General features: G+C 34.2%; 1 protein-coding gene and 1 pseudogene across 1 annotated transcript; one reads left to right on the top strand and one right to left on the bottom strand.

The window, feature by feature from the left end:
• Positions 1 to 10,366: 10,366 nt before the first annotated feature.
• On the bottom strand, positions 10,367 to 13,083 carry LOC11421318 (probable choline kinase 2). The gene is made up of 8 exons (XM_024772907.2): positions 12,673 to 13,083; positions 11,885 to 12,006; positions 11,573 to 11,768; positions 11,352 to 11,469; positions 11,219 to 11,266; positions 10,893 to 10,993; positions 10,636 to 10,765; positions 10,367 to 10,513 (listed from the first exon to the last, which is right to left on the bottom strand). Exons 1-8 carry the CDS (start codon positions 13,081 to 13,083, stop codon positions 10,404 to 10,406), a joined length of 1,236 nt encoding a protein of 411 aa, XP_024628675.1. The 3' UTR covers positions 10,367 to 10,403.
• A 6,896-nt stretch (positions 13,084 to 19,979) lies between these two features.
• Positions 19,980 to 22,341, top strand: LOC112417334 (uncharacterized; annotated as a pseudogene).
• Positions 22,342 to 22,692: the final 351 nt, after the last annotated feature.

Raw genomic sequence — 22,692 nt, forward strand, 5'->3', positions numbered from 1 at the left:
TCAAGCTACTTCTATGACTCTCTTCAAGAATCATCTTCTTTATTTCTGCATCATCATGAATGCAAATCCGACCTCGGAATCTCAACACACCGTGATCATCGACTTTAAAGTCACCGTCTTCAGTCTGATTACTAGCAACCAACAAGTCTACAAACTTGACATCTACTTTCTGTGCCTCTATAATACTCTTCAGAAATTCACTATCAATCTTCAGCATTCCCAGTTTCACTTTCTGAGGTGACCATTCGCAAACCAAACTCAAATCTCTAAATTGTTCAAGTAACTCGAACTCTCTAACCATCAAAGCGGACATGTGCAATGTCTTCCTGCTCAAAGCATCTGCAACAACATTAGCTTTACCTGGATCATAATTCAAACCAAAGTCATAATCTTTCAGCAACTCTAGCCATCTACGCTGTCTCATATTCAATTCTTTCTGATCGAACAAATACCTCAAACTCTTGTGATCGCTAAACACCTCAAACCTTGAACCATACAAGTAATGTCTCCATATCTTCAATACAAAGACCACAGCCGCCAATTCTAAATCGTGCGTCGGGTAATTCTTCTCATGAATTCTCAACTATCTTGAGGCATAAGCTACCACTTTACCATCTTGCATAAGTACACCGCCTAAACCCAACTTGGACGCATCACAATACACCACAAAAAGCTCATCGGACTTCGGCAAAATCAAAACTGGAGCAGTCGTCAAACGTTTCTTCAATTCACTGAAACTGTTCTCACAATGAACATCCCACACAAAAGTTTTACCTTTACAAGTCAACTGCGTTAACAGAAGTGCTAACTTGAAAAATCCTTCAATAAACCTTCTGTAGTAACCAGCTAAACCCAAGAAACTTCTAATCTCTGTGACTGACTTAGGAGTCTCCCATTGTGACACCGCTTCAACTTTAGACGGATCCACTGCAATACCATCACCAGAAATAACATGGCCAAGAAAACTTACTTCTTTCAACCAGAATTCACACTTAGACAATTTAGCATAAAGTTTCTTCTCTTTCAACACTTGCAAGACAATCTTCAGATGCTCAGCATGTTCTTCTTCAGTCTTGGAGTAAATCAAAATGTCGTCGATAAACACAACTACGAACCGATCCAAAAATGCATGGAAGATGTGATTCATATACTCCATAAACACTCCAGGTGCATTGGTCACACCGAAAGGCATAACTTTATATTCATAGTGACCATAACGCGTTCTGATAACTGTTTTCTGCATATCTTCATCTTTCACTTTAATCTGGTGATACCCTGATCTCAAATCAATCTTGCTGAAAACTTTTGCACCCACTAACTGATCCATCAAATCATCAATTCTCGGAAGTGGATACCTATTCTTGATAGTTACTTTGTTCAACTGACGATAGTCAATACACAATCTCATGCTACCATCTTTCTTCTTCACTAGCAAAACTGGCGCTCCCCAAGGTGAAACACTTGGTCTAACAAATTTATTTTCGAGCAAATCTTCTAACTGTTTCTTCAACTCAGCTAACTCGGAAGCAGACATACGATATGGTGCCATCGACACCGGCTTCGTTCCAGGAACAAGATCAATAGAAAACTCGACTTCCCTTTCTGGAGGCACATCAGGAATTTCATCTGGAAAAACTTCAGGAAAGTCGCACACCACTTGAAGATTATCAATCGCTGCTTGATTCTCAATAGATAAAGAAGCCATCAACGAAAACATCAAAATACCATCGCGTTCCATTTGCTTCAGCTGCTTAGTAGATAAGAACTCTGCACCACTTTCCTCTTCAGCGGAAGAGAAATACACTGACTTGCTAAAACAATTAATATGAACATGGTTGTACTCTAACCAATTCGTACCCAAAATCACATTCATACCGCTCAAAGGTAGACAAACTAAATCCATTTCAAAATCACGACCAAATATAGACAAAGGACAACGTAAACATACGAGAGAAGTAGTCACCGAACCCTTAGCTGGAGTTTCGACAACCATCTCTCCATTCATATCAGACAAATCAAGACCCAAGGCAGAAACATAATCGAAAGCAATAAAGCAATGCGTAGCACCAGTATCAATAATAGCAACTAACGGAGTATCATTAATATAGCAAGTACCTCTGATCAAACGATCCTCATTCTCTGTCTGAGTACCAGCAAGAGCAAAAACTCGACCCGTAGTAGGCGCCCTCTTCGGCTGCTTGCATTGGGAACCAATATGACCCTCTTCATTACAATTGAAGCACACAGTATCATTTCGCTTGCAATCAGCTACAATATGACCCTTTTTGCCACACCGGACACATTTCTTGATCTCTTTAGGACAAACATTACTCTTGTGGCCTTCTTCGCCACAATTAAAACAAATAATCTCCGAAGGAGCATCCTTCTTCTTAGGCCGCCTATCATCGACCATTCTCTGCTTGCCCTTATCGGCAGGGGCACTATAAGGCTTAGGGCGACTCTGCTGGCCCTTGGTCTTCCGCTCATTCACAACCTTGTAATGAGCCTTACTATCTTCCTCGTAGATCCTGCAGCTATTCACTAAATCAGGGAAAACTCGAAGTTGTTGGTATCCGATCGCCCTCTTGATGTCGGGCCTCAAACCATTCTCGAACTTGATGCATTTCGAGAACTCAACAGTCTCAGCAGCATAATACGGATAGAACTTTGCCAACTCCACAAACTTGGCAGCATACTCTGTCACAGACATGTTTCCTTGCTTCAGCTCAAGGAATTCGATCTCCTTCTTCCCGCGAACATCTTCCGGAAAGTATCTTCTCAGGAACTCTCTCCTGAACACAGCCCAAGTCACAGCAGCTCCATCTTGCTCAAGGTTAGGTAGCAGACTAACCCACCAATCATTAGCCTCCTCAGCTAGCTGATGCGTACCGAATCGCACTTTCTGAACCTCAGTGCACTGCATCACAAGGAAAATCCTCTCGATCTCCTTAAGCCACGTCTGGGCTCCATCAGGGTCATATCTTCCTTTGAAGGTTGGAGGATGATTTCTCATGAAGGTCTCCAACATCCTAGTCTCAGCATTCACTCCAACATTTGCATTAGGTTGTTGTCCCACAGCTTGGGCAACAGCTTGTAGAGCAGCAGCTAACGCAGCAAAGTTCCTTCCAGCCATTTTTGATATTCTACAACAATCAGCAACAACAACATAAGATAGTAATACAAATATTACTAAGACTCAACAAGACTCTTCTAATTGACCGGACGGACCGACCTGCTCTGATACCAATTGTAACACCCCGTTTTCCCAATATAAAAATTTCTTAAACATTTATCAGAGTAAACAACATAAACGGGATATCACATACAAACTTAGTCCAAAATCAGTTAAATAACAATTTAACTTTCAACAAATTACTTAAACAATGCAGCGGAAATTATTTCATAATCCATAAATCTTTTGGCACGTAGGCCCCATCAAAGTATTTCAAAAGTTAATCAACATTATAAAGATAACATAAATGTTTCACGTAATAAAATGAAGCATGCATATCAAAACCCCATCTCGTTACGTATCAGAGCGACCTAGACGACTCAGTGAGGCAAGGCCACTCACAACAGCAAACTGCACACTTAAGCACGATCACCTGCAAGTTACTCATACGAAGAGCAACATTTTCAAGCAGAAGGGGTGAGATTTCTTAACACAATATTATTAATCAATATAATACAAATCATAATTAACATCATAATCAGTCTTAATCAACATTGCATCTTTAATAAACATGTATCATATAATCACAGCTTATTCATCATCAACAACATAAACATCTCTGAAACTCGACAAATGCGACAATGCAACTTAGACACTTATATGCATGTGGTACCAATCGTCATCATAAGTATTAATATACTTTCATCGTGCGGAGGACAAAGCTCCTAAACGTGCGGAGGACAAAGCTCCTAATTGTGGTGAGGACAAAGCTCAATGAATGCTAATGCATGGACTCTAACAACAAAATATCTTAATCAACTTATCACATATACATCCAATAATTTGGAGTTCATCATCAGCTTATACATAGACATGCAACTTAGTTAAATAACATTTGCAGCATAATCAAATCACAACAGGTTTAATAACAATTCATTCTCAACAATTTCTTGATCATTCAACAATAACTCAAGTAAAGGCAATCAATCCATATTTCATTTCATTATCCCTTAACAGTTCATAAAATCTTCACTGTTCACAGTCATTATCTCTAATAGGTCTCATTAGCACCTAAAGTTCCTTTTCTAACCAATCCAAACAGCTCAGGTCTCACAATCCTCAAAAGCACTCAGTTCTGGAAGTGCTCGCGAGGCGAGAGCATCTGCTCGCCATGGCGAGTACAAGCCAGAATCCCAACTAAGGTTGTTCCAGGTTCAATCTTGTTCTAAATCATTCACTAATCAATAGTAGGTACCTAAAGGTACTCAAAGGCATCTAAGGTTCAACTCAAAAGTCAAAAACTCAGAAAATGACATGCTCTCTAGTCAAGCTCGCTATGGTGAGTAGGGTTGCTCGCTGTGGCGAGCGACGTCTGGTAACTCGCAAGGCGAAGGGAAAGGGCTCGCGTGGCAAGCGATGAACTTCATCCCTCGCGAGGCGAGGATCATAGCTCGCTATGGCGAGCGATGAACTTTGGCTCGGGCAGAATGCAGTTCTGCACGAATTTCATCATCTAACAAGGTTCTAAGCCTAATTTCACATCCAGAATTCATCCTAAACATATTCTAAGGTTATAGGACGGTTTCTACATCAATCTAACTCAGTTTTACCGTTTGATCATCAATTTTAGGGATTTGACCTAATTCCGAAACTTTTCTAAATCAATCCTAACTTTGTCAATTATTCATCAGAACTATATCAATTAACAATACTGAATTAATAGTCTCACCCTTACCTTGTTTGAAGAAAGTCGCAGCACTCTAAGGTGGTTCTCCCTTCTCTTGGCTTTTTCTCCCTTTTTCCAAAGACAAACGTACGTGCAATAATTTTTCTAAAACTAGGTCTATCTCTTTTATAGCTCTTCCTAATATCTTATCTTATTTTATCTCACTTTCTCCCCCAAAACTATCTAAAATCTCAAAACAGCCCTCAACTAAATATTTTTCATATTTTTATTTTCTTATCAAATCTTATTTTATTTAACAATAAAATAAGTCTCATAATCTTATCAAATCACCAAAACACATCAAATCTTCCAAATCAACTTAAATCATATTAAATCAATAAAACTCACACATATATTATATAAATATAATATAATCGCCTAAACTCGATTAAATAAATAATTAAACGAAAGTGGGCGTTACACCAGATCTCCATACTCCTTACATAAACAGATAGAGCTCCAAGCAACCCAGGAAATTTTCATGTTCTCCTCACTCCCTCCCCAAAATTTTTTATTAAAAATAGATTCAATGATAGAAATGATACCTGACGGAGCTTTGAAGAAGGAAAGAGCATAAACAGGCAGAGAGGTCAAGACAGACTTTAGAAGAACATGAAAATTTTTGATAGAAGCCGCCTCAAACCACCAAAACTCTTGAATATTAATACCCACTAACATGCTTTTATTAAAAATTAACCCTCAAACCTGCCATCTCCGCGAACAGAGTCAACACCGCACGCAAGGCCCGCACGTTAGCCCAGCTCTTTGTACCAAGTAACAGAATGTCATCTGCAAATTGCAAATGAGACACCACCACCGAAGATGATGTACCAACCGAATACCCTATGAACAAATTATTTGTGACCGCCGACTGCATCATTACATTCGACCCCTCGACTGCTATGAGAAATAGGAAAGGGGAGAGAGGATCCCCTTGACGCAAACCCCGGTGCATAGAAAACTGATCAGTGGGGCTACCATTAACTAGAATAGAAGCTGTAGCAGTTGTCACACATTCCTTTATCCATTTTCTCCATAAAACCGAAAAAAGCCATCTTTTCCATAACCGCATCCAGATACCCCCAATCCACTGAATCGTAAGCTTTTTCGAAGTCTACTTTAAAAGCATCAATTCCTTATTAACCTTTCGAGCCTCATCGACCACCTTCTATTTAAAATTAATTAGAATATTGGGCTTAGGCCCCTTTGTTTCCCAAAAAAAAAAAAATTAATTAGAATGTAAATAAAATGGTGTTTTAGTAAATTACAAGTGGGTGTATGTTAGCAGCCCCTTTTTATATTTATAGTGTAACTAAAAATAATTTCAGTGACTGAATGGGGTATCTATTAGCTATCAATGTTTACGTTGTTTGGGTATCGACTAATTGCTGTTACTGTTATTTGTACACAGACAGTTTGTAATTTTAGGGTGACCTCTTGAATACATCTTGTGCTAAGGGGATACACCGCCGTTGTTAATATATATTCCATTTTTTATTCTTAAAAAAAATGTTTATGAGGTTAATTCTCCATTGAAGATGGTATTATGGTTAATGGTTCAGTTTGGTTAAATTTTTGTTAAAAAAACATTTAAAACATTTAAAACATTAAATAGTTCTTTTGAGTTTTTTAAATATTCATTAAAAAATAAACTTTAAAGGAATATTCATAAAATGAAATAAAATTAAACATGAATCAACAACCACAAAAAGACATCTAGTTTTATTTTAGTTAATTTTAATTTTCATTAAAAAAATTGAAAAAACAACGGTTTAAGAGTTTTTTTAACAAAAAGCTAAACACAAGACGACAGAACTATAGAAATTCTTATGATATCAAATATTATATTTAACCTTATTGAAATTTACTGAAAAAAAGTTCTTCAATCAAAATCCTATCAAAAAAGTTCTTCAATAAAAATTTAATTAGTGCAATAAAATTTGGTATTATCCTATCATTTAGTGCCATATAATTAATGGAGACCAAATCAAATTATATAAGATTAATTGTTCAAATTGATCTCCAATATACACGAAGTATGAAAGGTGACAACCATCTAAACAAACAGATTCTACCCCTATAGTTTGAAATTTATGTTATTTTTGCCCTTATCTTTTCCCTTTATAAGATCCAGAATAATGATTTAGAGGTTGAATTTTTTTTTTCTTGATTTTTTGTCGGCAGCATACTTAGAGAGTTAGGGTATTAAAATATTGGTTTCCATATTACATTAGAATTTTTCGACAAAGACAGATTAATTATGAATTTTAAAGCACATAAAATTCTCAAAACAAAAAAAGAAACAGTGGAAGTCTCGACTTAGAAATTGAATTTCAAGATGATTGTTTGTAGAGGCATAAAAAAAAATACATGGGAAGGATCTGCAATATTTCATAGCATTTTAAAGAAGCCTCTATTTATTTTAATTTTCCAACAAAAATGTGCAAAATTTTAATTTTGTTCACATTAAGCATATACTCAGGAGTCAAATTATGTTCCCTAATTTTGTATACATGGTTAGAACATAGTAAGAACCTTCACCATTAAATTTGGGAGTTTCTAAACAAGAGACGAATCGATTATGAATTGTTTAAAAAATTCATGATTAAGGGGAACGGAATTCATTATTAATTTGTCCATTGTTTAAAAACTGCAAATACAATCAATTAAAACATTTAGAATTGCCACGTCAATTAAAATTTTTAGTATACATGTGGATGGCAATGGGTACCCAATAGGTAGGTTACTATAGTACCCTTCCCCATTCTCGCGTTTGTAAAAAATGTTTGTACCCTCATGGGTAACAACTTTAGTGTCCTTCTCATATCTTATGGGCACCTAAGTGCCCATACCCATACCCATTACCTGCACTTTAATTATAAAAAGGCAATAAAAAAACATCACAATTAAAATAAAACTAAGATCCAATTTTTTTAAAAGCAACTCATAAAATAGTAGAAATTGTAGTATTTAGCCAAGTATAAAAACATCCAAAATATTCTTCGAAAATTTAAATAAAAACATTCAAAATACATATAAAAAAGTGCATGCTGAAATAAACATCAAATTGATTTAAATCATAAATTTGTAGCTTGTGAGCTTATGAAGGTAAGGATGAAACGAATATCGTATTAGTTTTTAGATTTAGGTTTATGCTTAAATAACTAAATAAATTAAATAATTGTACACCAATAATAAATAAAATATTTATTATATTATATAAATATGTATAAGCGGGTTGTGAGCCTGGGTAGCATAGTGCCCTTACCCGCACCCATACCCATCTAAATTTGCGGGTAATTACCCGGACCCAAGGCCATACCCATAAAAGCGGGGTTTTACCTATCTATTGCGGGTATTTTTTGCGGGTGCCCATCGAGCCTGGGTCCAATTGTCATCCCTAAGTATACATGGAAATTCTGAATGTTTTGATTGACTGTATGTGCAACGTTGTTTTAGATTGTCGACCCACCACCATTAAACTCAACTCTTTTTTTTTTTAAGTAAATGGAACGCAGATAGATCTTTGTCACCTTAAATAGATTAAAAATAAAAACAAAAGAATGACATAAATGATACATTAACCACAAATCACAATTAAGAGTGAATATCCGCACACAAATGCACAACTCAGCAAGACTGTATACGGTCTCGAAACCAAATTTAAAAAAAAAAAAAAAGGGTATGTGAACTTTTAGGAACACCGAATCCAGCTCTTCAGAAACATGAATGGTCCAACTACCAACACGAATACATATGTTGAAACAAAAAAAAAATTAATGAATGTTTTAATGATAACAAATCTTATAAAATGAAGACTAAGTTTTATGAATGATGATGTATTGATGTTTGCACATAGAAAAACGTGTCCAATAACTCTTTTTATGAGCTTATCATCAAAGCTTCTCATTTTATATAAATAGAGGAAGACATGAGTGATAAATGAAAGAGTTTGAAAACAAGAAACATTCCTACATAGTGAAATCATCACTATTCATAAACTCTTCACAAATAGACAGACAAACAAACAAACTCCAACTCTCTCTTATTATATATTTGGATCATAATCAATCATGACTTTATTTATCATAATCTCAAACATGAGTTAAGAAGCCTTTGAAGCTAATAGATTGGTTTCAACTCTAATCCACTTTTAAGTGCAAATATCACAATTTCTTCATCTTTATCACACTGCAGCTCATAACTTTTGTAGATCACGTGTTCTAAGCGTGTTCATATCATTATACCCTCAAACGCGAGTCAAGTGTAAATTTAATCCCAAAAACTCTCATCGTAATCATTGTACCCATCTCTTAAGTCTATTTATAATAGTAGTTTGAGGAGATTGTACCAACCTTTCCTTGTGAGAAAGTTAGATAACCGGTACAAAATCACACACAATCACATTCATAACATTGTCTTTATACTATCCAAAATGATCTGGTCATTATCAATTTAACTGTCTAATATTTATCTTTATATTATCCATAATGATCTAGTTCTTATGTATTTAATTGCCTAATATTTATCATTATACTATCCAGAACAATTTTATCCTTATTAATGATCATTATACTATCCAAAACAATCTGGTCCTTATATATTTAATTTGTTGATGGATAAAAGCGGAATAAAACGAATTTTCCATATAATAAACGCAAAGAAGTTATGGTGAAGATCCTTAAAAAATGTTATGGAGAGACTCAGTAACATTTTCCATTCATATTTTATATCTCTTAATGTTCCGGTTAAAATTTGATTTCTTTGCGTTAACATTATAAGACAATCTTTATCTCTTTGCCTTAACATTTTCTTTGGTGGGTTGACTAAGGTCGAGTCTTGAGTGTCTCTACCTCATTATTGTCTTTTCTCTCTTTAATTCTGATCCAAACATCATTTTCCATTTTATCTTTTTATATATTTTCTCTGTTTTTTTTATCTCCAACTTGCTTATTTCATTTGTTCTTTTCCTTTTATATCCCTTTCTTCTTCGCCTCTTTTGCACTCCAATAGATAGTATAAGACAATTTTCATCTCTTTATCTCAACAATTTGCTGACAAATTTGTATATGAATATAACGTCTTTAACATTTTAGAATCAATTTGCATAATTGCATTAGTTACAAGGCAAAGACTTTTTGTATTGAATTTGAAATAAAACAACATAACCTATCAAATAATAAAATTATTTCAGCCAGCTCATAATCCTAGTTGATCAAGACATGATTAGTTGGGAAAGTTTTGAGTAGCATATCTATGGTTCAAAAACTAGTTACTGAAATTACATAGTAATTAAAAAATAATATTTACTTATAAAAAAAGAAAAATCACATGATGCATATAATCTTCCTATGCCTTCTGGTCATGTAAGCAAATAAATTAGTTGGCAAAGTTTGTCCATTGTATGACATAACAAGTACATGGTTCATTCTTATAATCTTCGAAATATTATAAAAACATTTCCCACTTTCATTTAAAAAGGTGAATATAGAGTAATATAATACTCTAGTGTTTTGATCTGAATAAACCAAGACCAAAAAATTTCTTCAACTTCCTTGAGATAGGAGTGCTCTTTGCTGATTTTTTATTGACGATTGATTCCAATGCTTCCTCCCCTGCAAGTCAATTTTAGACTTAGGACCCAATATTCATAGACAATAGTTGTCATATTTTGTTGGCTTCAAATATAAACTAATCTATTTATAATTAATGTCATTGTTCGAATGCGCTTATTTACCATTACCATCAATAACATTATCATGGGAAGATCCATTAGGGCTCAAAAGATGATTTTTCCTTGACCAGTACTCTTGAAACCTTTGTTTTGCATACTCCTTGTAGTCAAAATCAATTTTGTTTACATGCTCCTGAACAAAGTATTGTGAACATAGTTTAGATAAGACAATAGAGGTTAAAATGTTTACTCTCCTATGTTCAAAATATATGAAGGTTAGGACTTGAAGAATAAATGTTAGAGTGAAAAAGTAAACATACCGAAACGATTCCCCAAAGGCCCCATAAGAGATGACTTGCAAGTGTATACTTTTCAATTTCATCAAGTAGTTTCTGCACTTCATTATCACTAGGTTGCTCTCCTGAGTTCAAAACCAACAACTCATGATAAGAACAACAATATGCATGATGAATTGCAAAGTTACATGTATACTCACTATTTGTTAATTTAAACCATGTATCAGTATTTTATTGTACTATTTATATAAAGAAAAAAAATAGAAAATTACAAAAAAATAAAAATTGCTATGTTAAATAAAATGAACCATGTAACATAATCTTTTAACATACAAAATCTAAATTGTTACCTGATGAACTCAAATATGTATGCACAAATCTTTGACGTTCCTCCAAATCTATCAAGAGAAGCATATACATAAAAGTAATATTTGAATGGGGATATAACGAAAGATAATGATGATGAGAAGTTTTACTGCATACCGGGATATTTACTATAGTCGAGAATATGTGGAGTTTCGGTATGATAATTTGCAGCCATTTCAGAGAAGTGGTTTGCTATATCATATGCAACTGGATTATAACTTGCATACTCATAATCCTATTACAAAAGTGCATTTTTGAAATTTTCACTTTTCAGCACAATTGTGTCAAGAATAACACTATAAAATAAAATTCACTAATTAGCATAAAGAGAAACTCACTATTATGGTCACAGAATTTGTTACTTCATCAAGCATGATGTTACCATATTGTAAATCATTGTGGCAAAACCCTATGCGTTGAGGAGTTATCGACAATTCCTTTTCCAAAAGAGAAATTTCTTTGTCCATTGTGTTCAAATGAAACATCTCAACTTCTTCGGGTGACAACAAGCGCCTCGCTTCAATAAGCCAATCTCTGAGTCAATAACATAAAATTTTATAGCAATGGTCAAATTGTGTTCATATTTGTCACACAAACATATTCTTCTTTCTCACATTTCTTGTTAAGCGGTGTTTTCGAATATCACATACCTTAATCTTTCCCAAAGGTACACATTCTTGGAACCAGGCATGTCAAGATCATGGAACTCCTTCATTTTGGAGGCTATAAGAGCAGAAATAGATGGATCGCGCATATCGGGTGCTGATAATGTCTGATAAAAGCACATATTGCATGAACTCGTTAAACTCGTTGATAGATAGTTAGTGTGAAATTAATTTGTAGACAAATAATTTACAAAATTGAATAACCTAACTATAAAGCAGAAAGTAGCTTTTACCTTAGATAGAAAAAATAACATCAAGTTTTATATCATAATCACACCTTTCAAAGTAAAATTTTAATAGGTTATGCTAACAGGTGTCCTTACCGCATTAGTTAAGAACTAAAAAATAGAAATAAATTATAAATTTGATGCAGAAAAAGTTCATTTTTTAAGTTTTAAGATGTTGAATATATCAATTCCAAGAAAAAATTTCTCTTTTAAGTTTCTTAACAAGTGCCCTAAGAGCACTTGCTAACATTTCCCAATTTTCCCCAGAGCAATTATAAAATAGTCATTAATAAAACTATAAAATGAAGAAAATATTTAATGAATCACTTAAAACAAAATTTTAATTAAATCAATTTCATTCTAAATCATGTTTGGAAAAGGTTCATCTATGCAAAGTTTTATTTTGGCATTTATTCCTAAATTTCAATTTACCAATCAAGTCTGACAATAACAATAAGCAATCAAATCTAACAATAACAATATTCTCGAAGGCTTTAAGTTGTGAAAATTTAAGATGAACAAACAATGAAAAAATGGCAATACTACCCTTGCACGGATGAACTCTTCAAGGCGACCTTGAGCAAACCTTCCTAGCAAACGAGGTCCCTGTCCATTCTTTGATATGAATGCGAATGTTCGAATTTCGTTTTCCCTATCAAAGAAAATGTCAGTACCTTCACCATAGATTCTAACAAGAACCTTTCTTGACATTTCACCTTCTGTTGTTTGCCATTTTATCTGGAATACCTCATTGGTCATTGCCCCTTTAAGAGGAATAACTTCCAACTCATTTGCATCCAATACATTTTCCCATTTATTTGCTAATGATTTCAATATCTCTTTTGCTTCATCTGGAAGATAATCTAGATAATTTACTTTATTATTTACATCATTTTCTACAACAATTTGTGTAGCACTACTTTCTATATTGTTTGCAAGATCTTCTGCTTTATTCATTGAGAAACTCTCCACAATAATTCCTCCAAAATTTGTTTAACTCAAAATCTCACAAGTTCCTTTGGCTTCAAAATTTTAAGCCTGAAAACGCAAGGATAATACACCAAACAAATAATATTAATCATACATGTCATTCAAAAAATACAAATGATATATAAATAAGATATGTTTCAACATTGAAATTGGCAATCAATAACAACCATAGTCTTTATTTAACAACCATATTCTTGTTCATTGTCTGTTTTGTTAAATTTGATAGATTGATTTATAAAAACACAAGACAATGTGCAACACAACTTTTTTGACAGCAACAACATGCAAAACAATTAAAACGTGTCTAAAAGTGAAGAATCATTAACATGAATCCAACCCATGGATTTTTATAACAATATACAAACTAAAATCAAGACATTTTGTTTTGAACTATTGTAATTTTAATCCTAGTAATTTCTTATTAAACATAACATGCACCCTCTCGTAGCTCCATTTTGTTGTTTTCTTTTCTTCTAAGGATTGAAACGTAACGAATATTTTCTATTCAACTCATTATGCCACAAAGTTTCAAATAACATGCAGTTCCTTTTGTTTTTTTCATCAAGATTCAATTGGGTTTTTATATTCTATAAATTTGCAATTAAAACCTTAAAATTATGAAAATTTCAAATTACAGATCTTTATTGACTACTCCAAATTCATGACAGACGCACGAACCTCAAGAGGAACAATGTCTGGGGTGGCGCAACGGTTGCCGGCGACAAGATTATTTGCCGGCAGGAGGAGGGAAAAGGTGAGCAAGAATATCTTGTACTTTCCAAAGAATTAAGAAAATTGTTTTTTTAATTTATATATATAAGATTGTTTCCACTACCAACAAGATGATGCTAAAAGTGGGGTGGAGATGAAGGGAGGGAACAAACTGCTAGCTTGGTTTTAAATTTTTGACACAAGAAAGAGAGATATATGGTTAAAAATAGAGGTTGTTAAAAAGGATTTATTTAATGGTGGATGAGTTGTTTATTGTATTTTGGTTTTAAAAATTAAAAAGATTCTAAACTGTAAATTTGTCAAATGTATAATTTGCTTCTATAATTTTGTACAAACTATGTGCCAACCTTGACCACATAACTACTACATTTTTCATAAGGCAATTTTTTTTTTCCATTATACTCTATTCGCAAGCGCCCTACTTAATTATGAAAATACTCCCGTAAGGATTAACCTTTTAAGGTTTTTGATTATATAATCTAAAGTGAGTTTTTCTCCTATATTTTTGGTGGAAAAATACATTCATCACCAACTCGTATTTTAAAATATGAAGAAAAATAAAACAAATCCTTCAAATTTTATAATCTGAACACCCCTATAGACCATACTTTGAAGCATGTATGTGGCGTGTTCTTTGTTTTTTTTTTTTTACGAATTATAAAATCTGAACATCCCTTATGCATCGTCTTGTGCTAAGAATTCAGGGAAAAAACAGGTTTAGATTATATAATCTTATTGTATCAACACAAAGACTGAGCTTGTTTGTGATAGGGATAACCAATTCAAGAACCATATTAACCATCCAAATCCTTCATCCTTGTGTTTTAGGTCATTGTTAGCTTTTGCCACCATGTCCCAACCAAAAATCCTGTTTTCAAGTTAATTAATTTGATTGCTTTGAAACTTGTTCAGAAAATCAAAAGAAAAAAAATCAAAGAACAAGATGTAACTCAGGGTATTTTAGGAATTTTAGGAATAGGGGTATTATGATCATTAGATGAGTGAGGGTATTTTAGTAATCTTAGAATTGAATGATATTTTAGTAATTTTTAGTGTGGTGATTTATTTTAGTAGATTTAGTAGTAAGTGTGGGTAATTAATTAAGATGGTGGTGTATGAGTATTTAATGGGAGGTTTTAATGAAGTAATTTTGTAGTAACAATTTAATGAGTGGAGAAAAGTTACTAGGCTCATTAAGAGAGATGAAAACCTAACCCATTAGTGAGACTATATAAGGATAACACTAGTGGTGAATTAAGGTTGTGCATTCATTTCATAAATTTTACCAAAGGTGGCCAGAGAGAGAAAATAGAGAGATGGAGAGAAGAGGAAGATAAAAGAAGAACTTAGAAGAGGAAAAAGAGGAACAAAGCTAGGAAGCAAGATAGAAGAGGAGATTGAAGCCCGAGAAGGAACACAACAACTTTGGGTCAATTGGGATCAAAAATGAGAATTTTTTGGTGTTTTGGTGTGAGTTCCCGAGAGGAAACACATTTTATGGGTTCTCTGTTCTTGTTGAACTCGTTGGGCGAGCATCTCTATGTCGTGGTGAGGAGTGCAGAACAGCACATGCTGTTCTGTGCATTTCGGGCCTTTGGGTTTGTTTTTGGACATCCCCAAGTGTTCCTTTTGTGCTGTTTTGATTAATATAGGTTTTGGAACATATTTTACTTGGATTTGAAATGGTTTTATCAATTTGAGACGAACTTTGAATGAGAAATGAACATGAACTTGAAATAATCTGACGATGATTTTTCTTAAATGAAATGATGATGTTCTGACTGATTGTAAATGATTGTTGGCTACTGCTTAGATGATGGTTGATGATTGTTTTAATGATAAAATGTATTCTGGAAACGTGGATTAACTTAGAGAAATTGATTGTTCGTCTAAAATGCTATAAATTGCTAAATAATGATGAGTTTTGGTGATGTTGACGTGTTGATGTATGGATGTAAATACTTGATGATGCAAATGGTAGGTTTTGGTGAAGATATTATATGATGGTGGAAATTGTATAACATAGAGTTGTGAATTATGCATTCTCGAGTCTTTACTTGAAAGTCCATGCATTCATAGTCATGTTGAGTCTTTTGGTGAAGAACGTAATTGGTGGGGATTACGTTAGTTGGTGAAGAACGTAATTGGTGAGGATTATGTTAGTGGATCAATCGGTAATAGTTACTTCTGACATCCAAATAGTACCACATGCATGTCAAGTCATGTCTAAAGCATTAATGCATATGAGTTATGTGAAAGGTGTCATATGTGATTGTGTGACTTGGTGCATTTTGTGAATTATGTGACTTGGTGAGTTTTTGGTGAATGATGTGACTTTTGTGAAGTTCTGTACTCGAATGTGTTTGCTCGATGATGCTTGTATAATTGAGACGGTGTTGTTAATATGAAAATGATGTGACTATTCATTGACGATGATATAATTTGTGGTATGATTGAATTGAAAATAATATTCATATGATAGTAATATCCTATGAATGATGAGCATGTATATATGTGATTCTTGAAATTATAGAATGCTATTTTTGTGATTATATATTTTTATGTGAATATTATATAACCTCTTAGTGGTCGTTTGGTTGACTGTCTCACCATTTATAAAAATTGTTTGGACGTGCATGCTTGAGAACGTTCGTGGAGACGTGAGTACCCGAGGTTTGCATGGTGCATTTCTCGTTTTTCTTTTGCATAGAGTCTAGTATAGGCTCTGATTAGGATTGTCGAGATTCTATGTTTATTTATCCTTGAGATTATGTTGAGACCATATTGTTTATGTATTATGAGATATGAGATAGGTTGTTGAGATTTTGTGATTCATGCACTTTGAGATTCTGGATGTATCCGAGATATTTCAGATATTGTTTTTATTCCGCTACGAGTTTTATGAAAACAGGATTATGCATGTTTTGAGAAAATGATGACGTAACATCTTGAACTCTTTTGATTAAATGATTTATTTGCATTAAATATTGCTTGTGGGGGTTCAAGGGTGTTATACAAGACTCCCTTGAAAGAGATGTCTTACAAGACTTCGACCCTCAAAATTAAAATCACATTGTTTTTTTTTTTTTTTTTGGTAAGGAAGCTAAGAAACAACAGAAAAGGAAAACAGAAAACAGGAAAAAAAAAAAAAAAACTTAGGCTCTAGGGAAGAAAGTTCCCATGGCATCAGTTCTAAGCATGTCGAGGAGATCCTGAGGTGCGGTCGGATGGAGAACAAAATCAAAATCTGATGACCCTCCTAGCTTGGTCATGTAGTCAGCACATTGATTACCCTTTCTAAGTGTGTGTTGTATAGTGAAATTGCGAGAAGCCATGACATCTTTGATATCTTGAACAATTAAATCACATCGTTTAGACCTTTTTTTTTTTTTTCATATTCTCAGAAAAATTCAGAATTTTTTTGCATTAGGTGTATTTGATTTTTAGAACTTTTTTACTTTATTTTTTTGTTGCTTTTAAAAACAAAATTCTCATTTGCTGAAATGTGAAGGGTTCTAATTGTTTCTAATACATAAACATATTTTGGATTATATAATCCAAAAATCACCAAAAACGAATTCGAATTATATAATCAAAATGGAGCTACTTTAAAATTTAGTAACACTCGTGAGAAGAGAGTATAGTGGAAAAAGAAATTGTCAGTAATTATTTCAGCTATGCACATTGACTAATTGGAACATTCTTTTTACTACATTCCATATTTGAATCGGCCCAATGCAATTGTTTTTCGATAATTTATTTTCACATACTCCATTCTTCTTACTTGTCTCCAAAGTTTTGTTTTTACCCATACCGTACAAAGCTAGTTTTAGGAATTTTCGGATTATATATCCAAAATCACACAGAGTCCAACCAACGACGAAAAAAATCATTTATACCTTTGCATATTTAACAAACTTTCATAAACTATAAGATTTGACTAACATAAACATATAATTATATTAAAAAATCATAATATGTGTTTGCCTCTCTAATGATATACTCCATCCGTCTCTAATGTAAGAAACAAAAAATAAAATTGGTGATCTCAAATATAAGAAAAAGTATAGTAAAATGAACCTATTAAATGCAACAATTCCAAGTTTACCCTCATTAAACCCACCTCATTAATGTCTTTACTACTTCAAGACAAGGGTAAAATTAGAAAAATATCACTTTTTACAATGACTTAAATGTGGTCAATCCACTTTCTTAATATGTGTGTATTTTTTTTTGTTTCTTACATTTGAGACCGGAGGGAGTACATTTGAACTAATTTTCTCCAAGGTCTATGCTACCCCAATCATGAATTCCAAGTCTATCATCTTCAACTTTAACTCCATCTACAATCTTTATCATCAATAACTTTCTTAACATCTTCATCCTTCTCGAGGTTTTCAACTAAAACAACATCATAATCTCAAATTATCTGATTACCAACAACACGAGTTAGTTTATTGTAACTAATCATCTTATGGATACATCTAAACTCTTAGAGAGTCATGCATTATCTCTACCGTGGCGGTCCCATTTTATAGATGTGGGTGGAATCAGACACCTAGCCTTAAGATATACCTGTAATATAAGTTATAATGGCTACACACAAGAACGGTAATATGAAATACAAACTAAAACTAAAGAAAAAGTTATTATTACGAAGGAAAATATTAACCGGTGCTCCCGAGACACTGGTTAAGGAAGCAAATATAGTAACTTTTGCATTGAAAATTGTATAATCAATGCTTCTAAAGTCAAAAAAGTGTCATTTGTAATTTAATTTTTCTTTTTTTAATACCGAAACACTGGTAAAAACAACCCTATTATAAAATGGTTGTCACTGCCATGAGAAAGACATATTAATTAGTCTCTAAATAACGGTGCACCCACATAAGGGAAATAACGTTTCCGGCTTCCCTTTTTTGATTGATAGTAGAAATATCACATACTTATGTTTATGTTCAATGAGAAAGTCCATGTTTGACATAGTCATCCATTTATTCCGAGGTGCGGGGCTAATTGCATCAGGAGTCAAAACGTGTTTTACTTGGTTGAATCGTTTATGTGTCCCAATTAGTTGTAGATAACGATCACAAATATTGGTTAGCTCTCATAAAAGATCAAGCTAGATAATGTGATGATCATCAATAGACATACCATGTAAGCTTTCAACAACACATAATCCACAATGACCATCACCTTCGACATTCACCATGTTTTAAAAAAATTAATGCATGAACGATGGCATTTTGATCTTGTGTAGAAGTCAACTTGAACCAGATGAGGGTTACTCGCACACACACTTTTCCTACTTGAGCATGTTGACTTCGACTGCGAAACATGTGTATCTGGATGATGAGCACCGACATGCTCCTAAAAAGAAGGTTATCTCTTAGTTGACCTTACAAAATGTTCCACCTTCTTTGGTGCACCATTTGTATTTACCTTGAGGCGCATGAGAGTGCTAAAATCCACCCTTGGCGGCGCCCATGTCATGCTTGGGGCGCATGCGTGGTAGACAAACTCGCGATCTGGACCGTAAAATCGTACGGTTCCACGATCTTGCCTGGCCTCTTCGTGCTCACAGGTGGCCGGAATCGGAAATTGGTAAGAACGGCTTGGATCGCCGCGCAAAAACGTGGAAGCGGCGGAAATGCAGATCCAGCCGCGTTAGGTTGAAAACCCAGAAATCAGGTTCGCGGGTCGTTTTGCGACCCGATTGGTGTTTCGTTTTCCAAAAATCCGGGTTTACCGAGTTGGGTTCGTGACCCGGTTCGCAAAAATCGCCTTTTTTCAATCAGAAAGTCAAAAAACATGTTTTTCACCCTTCTTAATCTCTAAAACTGTTTCAAATCCTATCATTAAACCCATTGATTATTGAAGATCTTCCCAATATACCACTATCAATAATTAGGCTAATTTTCCAATAAACCCATCAATCATGGAACCCCTTACCAATGCAATTTCCAGCACTCAACTTCCTCTCTTAAGTTGCTTATTTAATCAGTCTTGTACGTATTCCTTCTGCACAACAATCCTTCATTCTTACTTTCAAAAAAAAAAAAAATCCTTCATTCTTAGCCCCTCTATTTTACCTCTCTTCCCCTTGTTCTGTTCTACCATACCAAGTATCAATGGCATCAAGTTCTACTATTGGAACTCTAGTTCTTGGTGCTCTCTCTGCTCCCCCTGCAATTGCACCAAGGCAGAAAAAATTACCCAAAAATGCTGCTGGTAACAGAAGTGATGTAGCATGGAAACATGGTGTTGCTGATCCTTAAAATCCAAGGAAAATAACATGCAAATACTGTCAAAAAACAGTATCTGGTGGTGTTTATAGACTAAAACACCACTTGGCTGGAACTCAAAGAGATGTAGAACCATGTAAGACTGTCCCAGATGAAATCCAGAAGGAAATGTTGCAAATTTGTGCTATTTTGCAAGAAAATTTGATAAAAAAAAAAAAAAAACAGAGGCAATGGCGGAGGAGGAGAAGGCAGGGGTTGGTGAATAAAGAATGAAAAGCAGCAATTCTGGTAACATGTTTAAGAAAAGGTGTTTCAGCTCACAACCTACCTTCAATACAGTGCAAAAAAATGGGTTTAAGAGATGATGCTTGTCAAGCAATTGCAAGGTTCTTTTACAACAATGCCATATCATTCAACGTAGCAAGGAGTTCAATATCATGTGTGATATGATTTCAAGACATGGTAATGGATTCAAACCACCGTCTTATTATGATATTAGAGTTAAGTTGTTAAACCAAGAAGTGAAGTCGACAAATGATGCTTTGGAAGAACATAAGAGGGAATGGAAGAAAACCAGCTGCACAATAATGACCGACGAATGGACTGATCGTAGGAGGAGAACCATTTTAAACTTTTTGGTGAATAGTCCAAGGGGTACTGTTTTCTTGAAGTCTGTTGATGCATCCAATATATGCAAAACATCCGAAAAAATATTTGAGATGATAGACGCAGTTGTTGAAGAAGTGGGGGAGGATAATGTTGTTCAGGTTGTAACTGATAATGCAGCGAACTACAAGGCTGCTGGTGAGATGTTGATGCGAAAGAGGAAAAAATTATATTGGACGCCTTGTGCCGCACACTGCCTTGATTTGATGCTTGAAGACTTGGAAAAGAAAATACCGATTCATGGAGAGACAATTCCGAAGGGTAAAAAGATTACAACTTTTATTTATGCAAGAACATCTCTAATTTCTATTCTGCATAGTCACACAAAAAACAGAGATTTGGTTAGGCCAGGTGCTACTCGCTTTGCCACATCATATCTTACTTTAGGGTGCTTGTATGAGAATAAGGAAGCTTTGATAAGAATGTTTACTTCCAAGGAATGGAAGTCCGGCAAATGTGCCAAGTTAAGAGATGGGAAAGCTCTTGAAGATATTATTTTGGATAAAAAGTTTTGGAAGGATATTGTAATTTGTTTGAAGGGTGCGACTCCTCTCATGAAAGTGCTTCGTTTGGCTGACTTAGATAAAAAAACCAGCCATGGGATTCATCTATGAAGCAATGGATCAAGCAAAGGAGCAAATTCAAAAGAGTTTTAATGGTGTCAAAAAGAGGTATCTTTGTTTGGTTTAATTTTATTTAGTTATTATCTGTGTGTTCTGGTCTAATTCCAGAAGTTAAACTTACTTAATTCTTTTTACTTTGTAGTTACAAACCTGTTTGGAACATCATTGATGATAGATGGGATAGAATGTTACATAGGCCTTTGCATGCTGCAGCCTATTATCTTAACCCACAACTTCATTACCGTCCTGGATTTAAAGCTGATATTGAGGTGAGAAAAGGCTTAATGGATTGTATAACTAGGATGGTGGAAGACCCTGAAGAACAAGCTAAGATTGAAGTTCAAATGCATGACTTCAAGAAACAAATAGGGTATTTCGGCACAAAAATAGCCAAACTAACACTTGATAAATCCACACCAGCAGATTGGTGGGAGTCAGTTGTGTTTGAGTACCTTGAACTTCAAAGGTTTGCAATCTGAATACTCAGCTTAACATGCAGTTCTTCCGGGTGCGAAAGAAATTGGAGTGCCTTTGAAATGGTTCATACGAAAAGAAGGAATCGTTTAAAACAAAAAACAATGAATGATGTAGTTTTTGTCATGGCAAATTCTAGATTATCTAAGAAAAAGAAAGAAAGGAAAACTCACGAGATGGAATTTGATGACATTAGTTCCGACGATGATTGGGTTCTAGATATGAATGTAGAAGATGGTAGCACGGATAATTTGGATGAAGATTTTGTTTTAGTGAACGAAGATCAGAATGAAAAGGATGAAGATGTTACCATTGTTCATAATTTGGAAGAACATGTTGGTGGCAGATATGAATATGAAGGGGAAGATGAATTTGAAGATGAAAATGAAGATGAAGATAATGGAGAAGATAATGAAGGAGGAAATGATGACCCATTGGGTGATTATTATGACCTCCTTCAACATGAATTGTTTGGAAATTATTAACCATCAAGATAATTATGATTAAGTTTTATTGTTGTTATGGAGTTGTATCATGTATGAGTACTGTTTTGAAGTTTTTAAGTGTTTTTTTTTCTTTTTCTATTTAATGAAATGAATATGAGTTTTATTTAAAGTTTTTTTTTTCTATTAAATTATGTTGCTTCATGAGTAAGTATGAATTCATATGCAATATATATGAATTTCTAAATTTGGTAGGATCTTACGATCCGTGTTACGATCCCCCGATTCACGATCTCATGGGTTCTACCCGATCTTACTTAGGATCTCGAGTTTGTCTACCTTGGGCGCATGAACCATGCTCGGGGTGCATGTGAGTGCAGTCCGGTGCATAAA

The sequence above is a fragment of the Medicago truncatula genome, chromosome 8, assembly GCF_003473485.1.
Source record: "Medicago truncatula cultivar Jemalong A17 chromosome 8, MtrunA17r5.0-ANR, whole genome shotgun sequence".
NCBI lineage: Eukaryota > Viridiplantae > Streptophyta > Magnoliopsida > Fabales > Fabaceae > Medicago > Medicago truncatula.

Coding starts and splice junctions, on each gene's coding strand:
- LOC11421318 (XM_024772907.2), bottom strand. CDS start 13,083: ATGAATAAAGCAGAAGATCTTGCAAACAATATAGAAAGTAGTGCTACA. Junction 11,769..11,884: donor TACCTTTGGGAAAGATTAAG/GTATGTGATATT, acceptor TTATTGACTCAG/AGATTGGCTTATTGAAGCGA. Junction 11,470..11,572: donor CAAATTCTGTGACCATAATA/GTGAGTTTCTCT, acceptor CTTTTGTAATAG/GATTATGAGTATGCAAGTTA.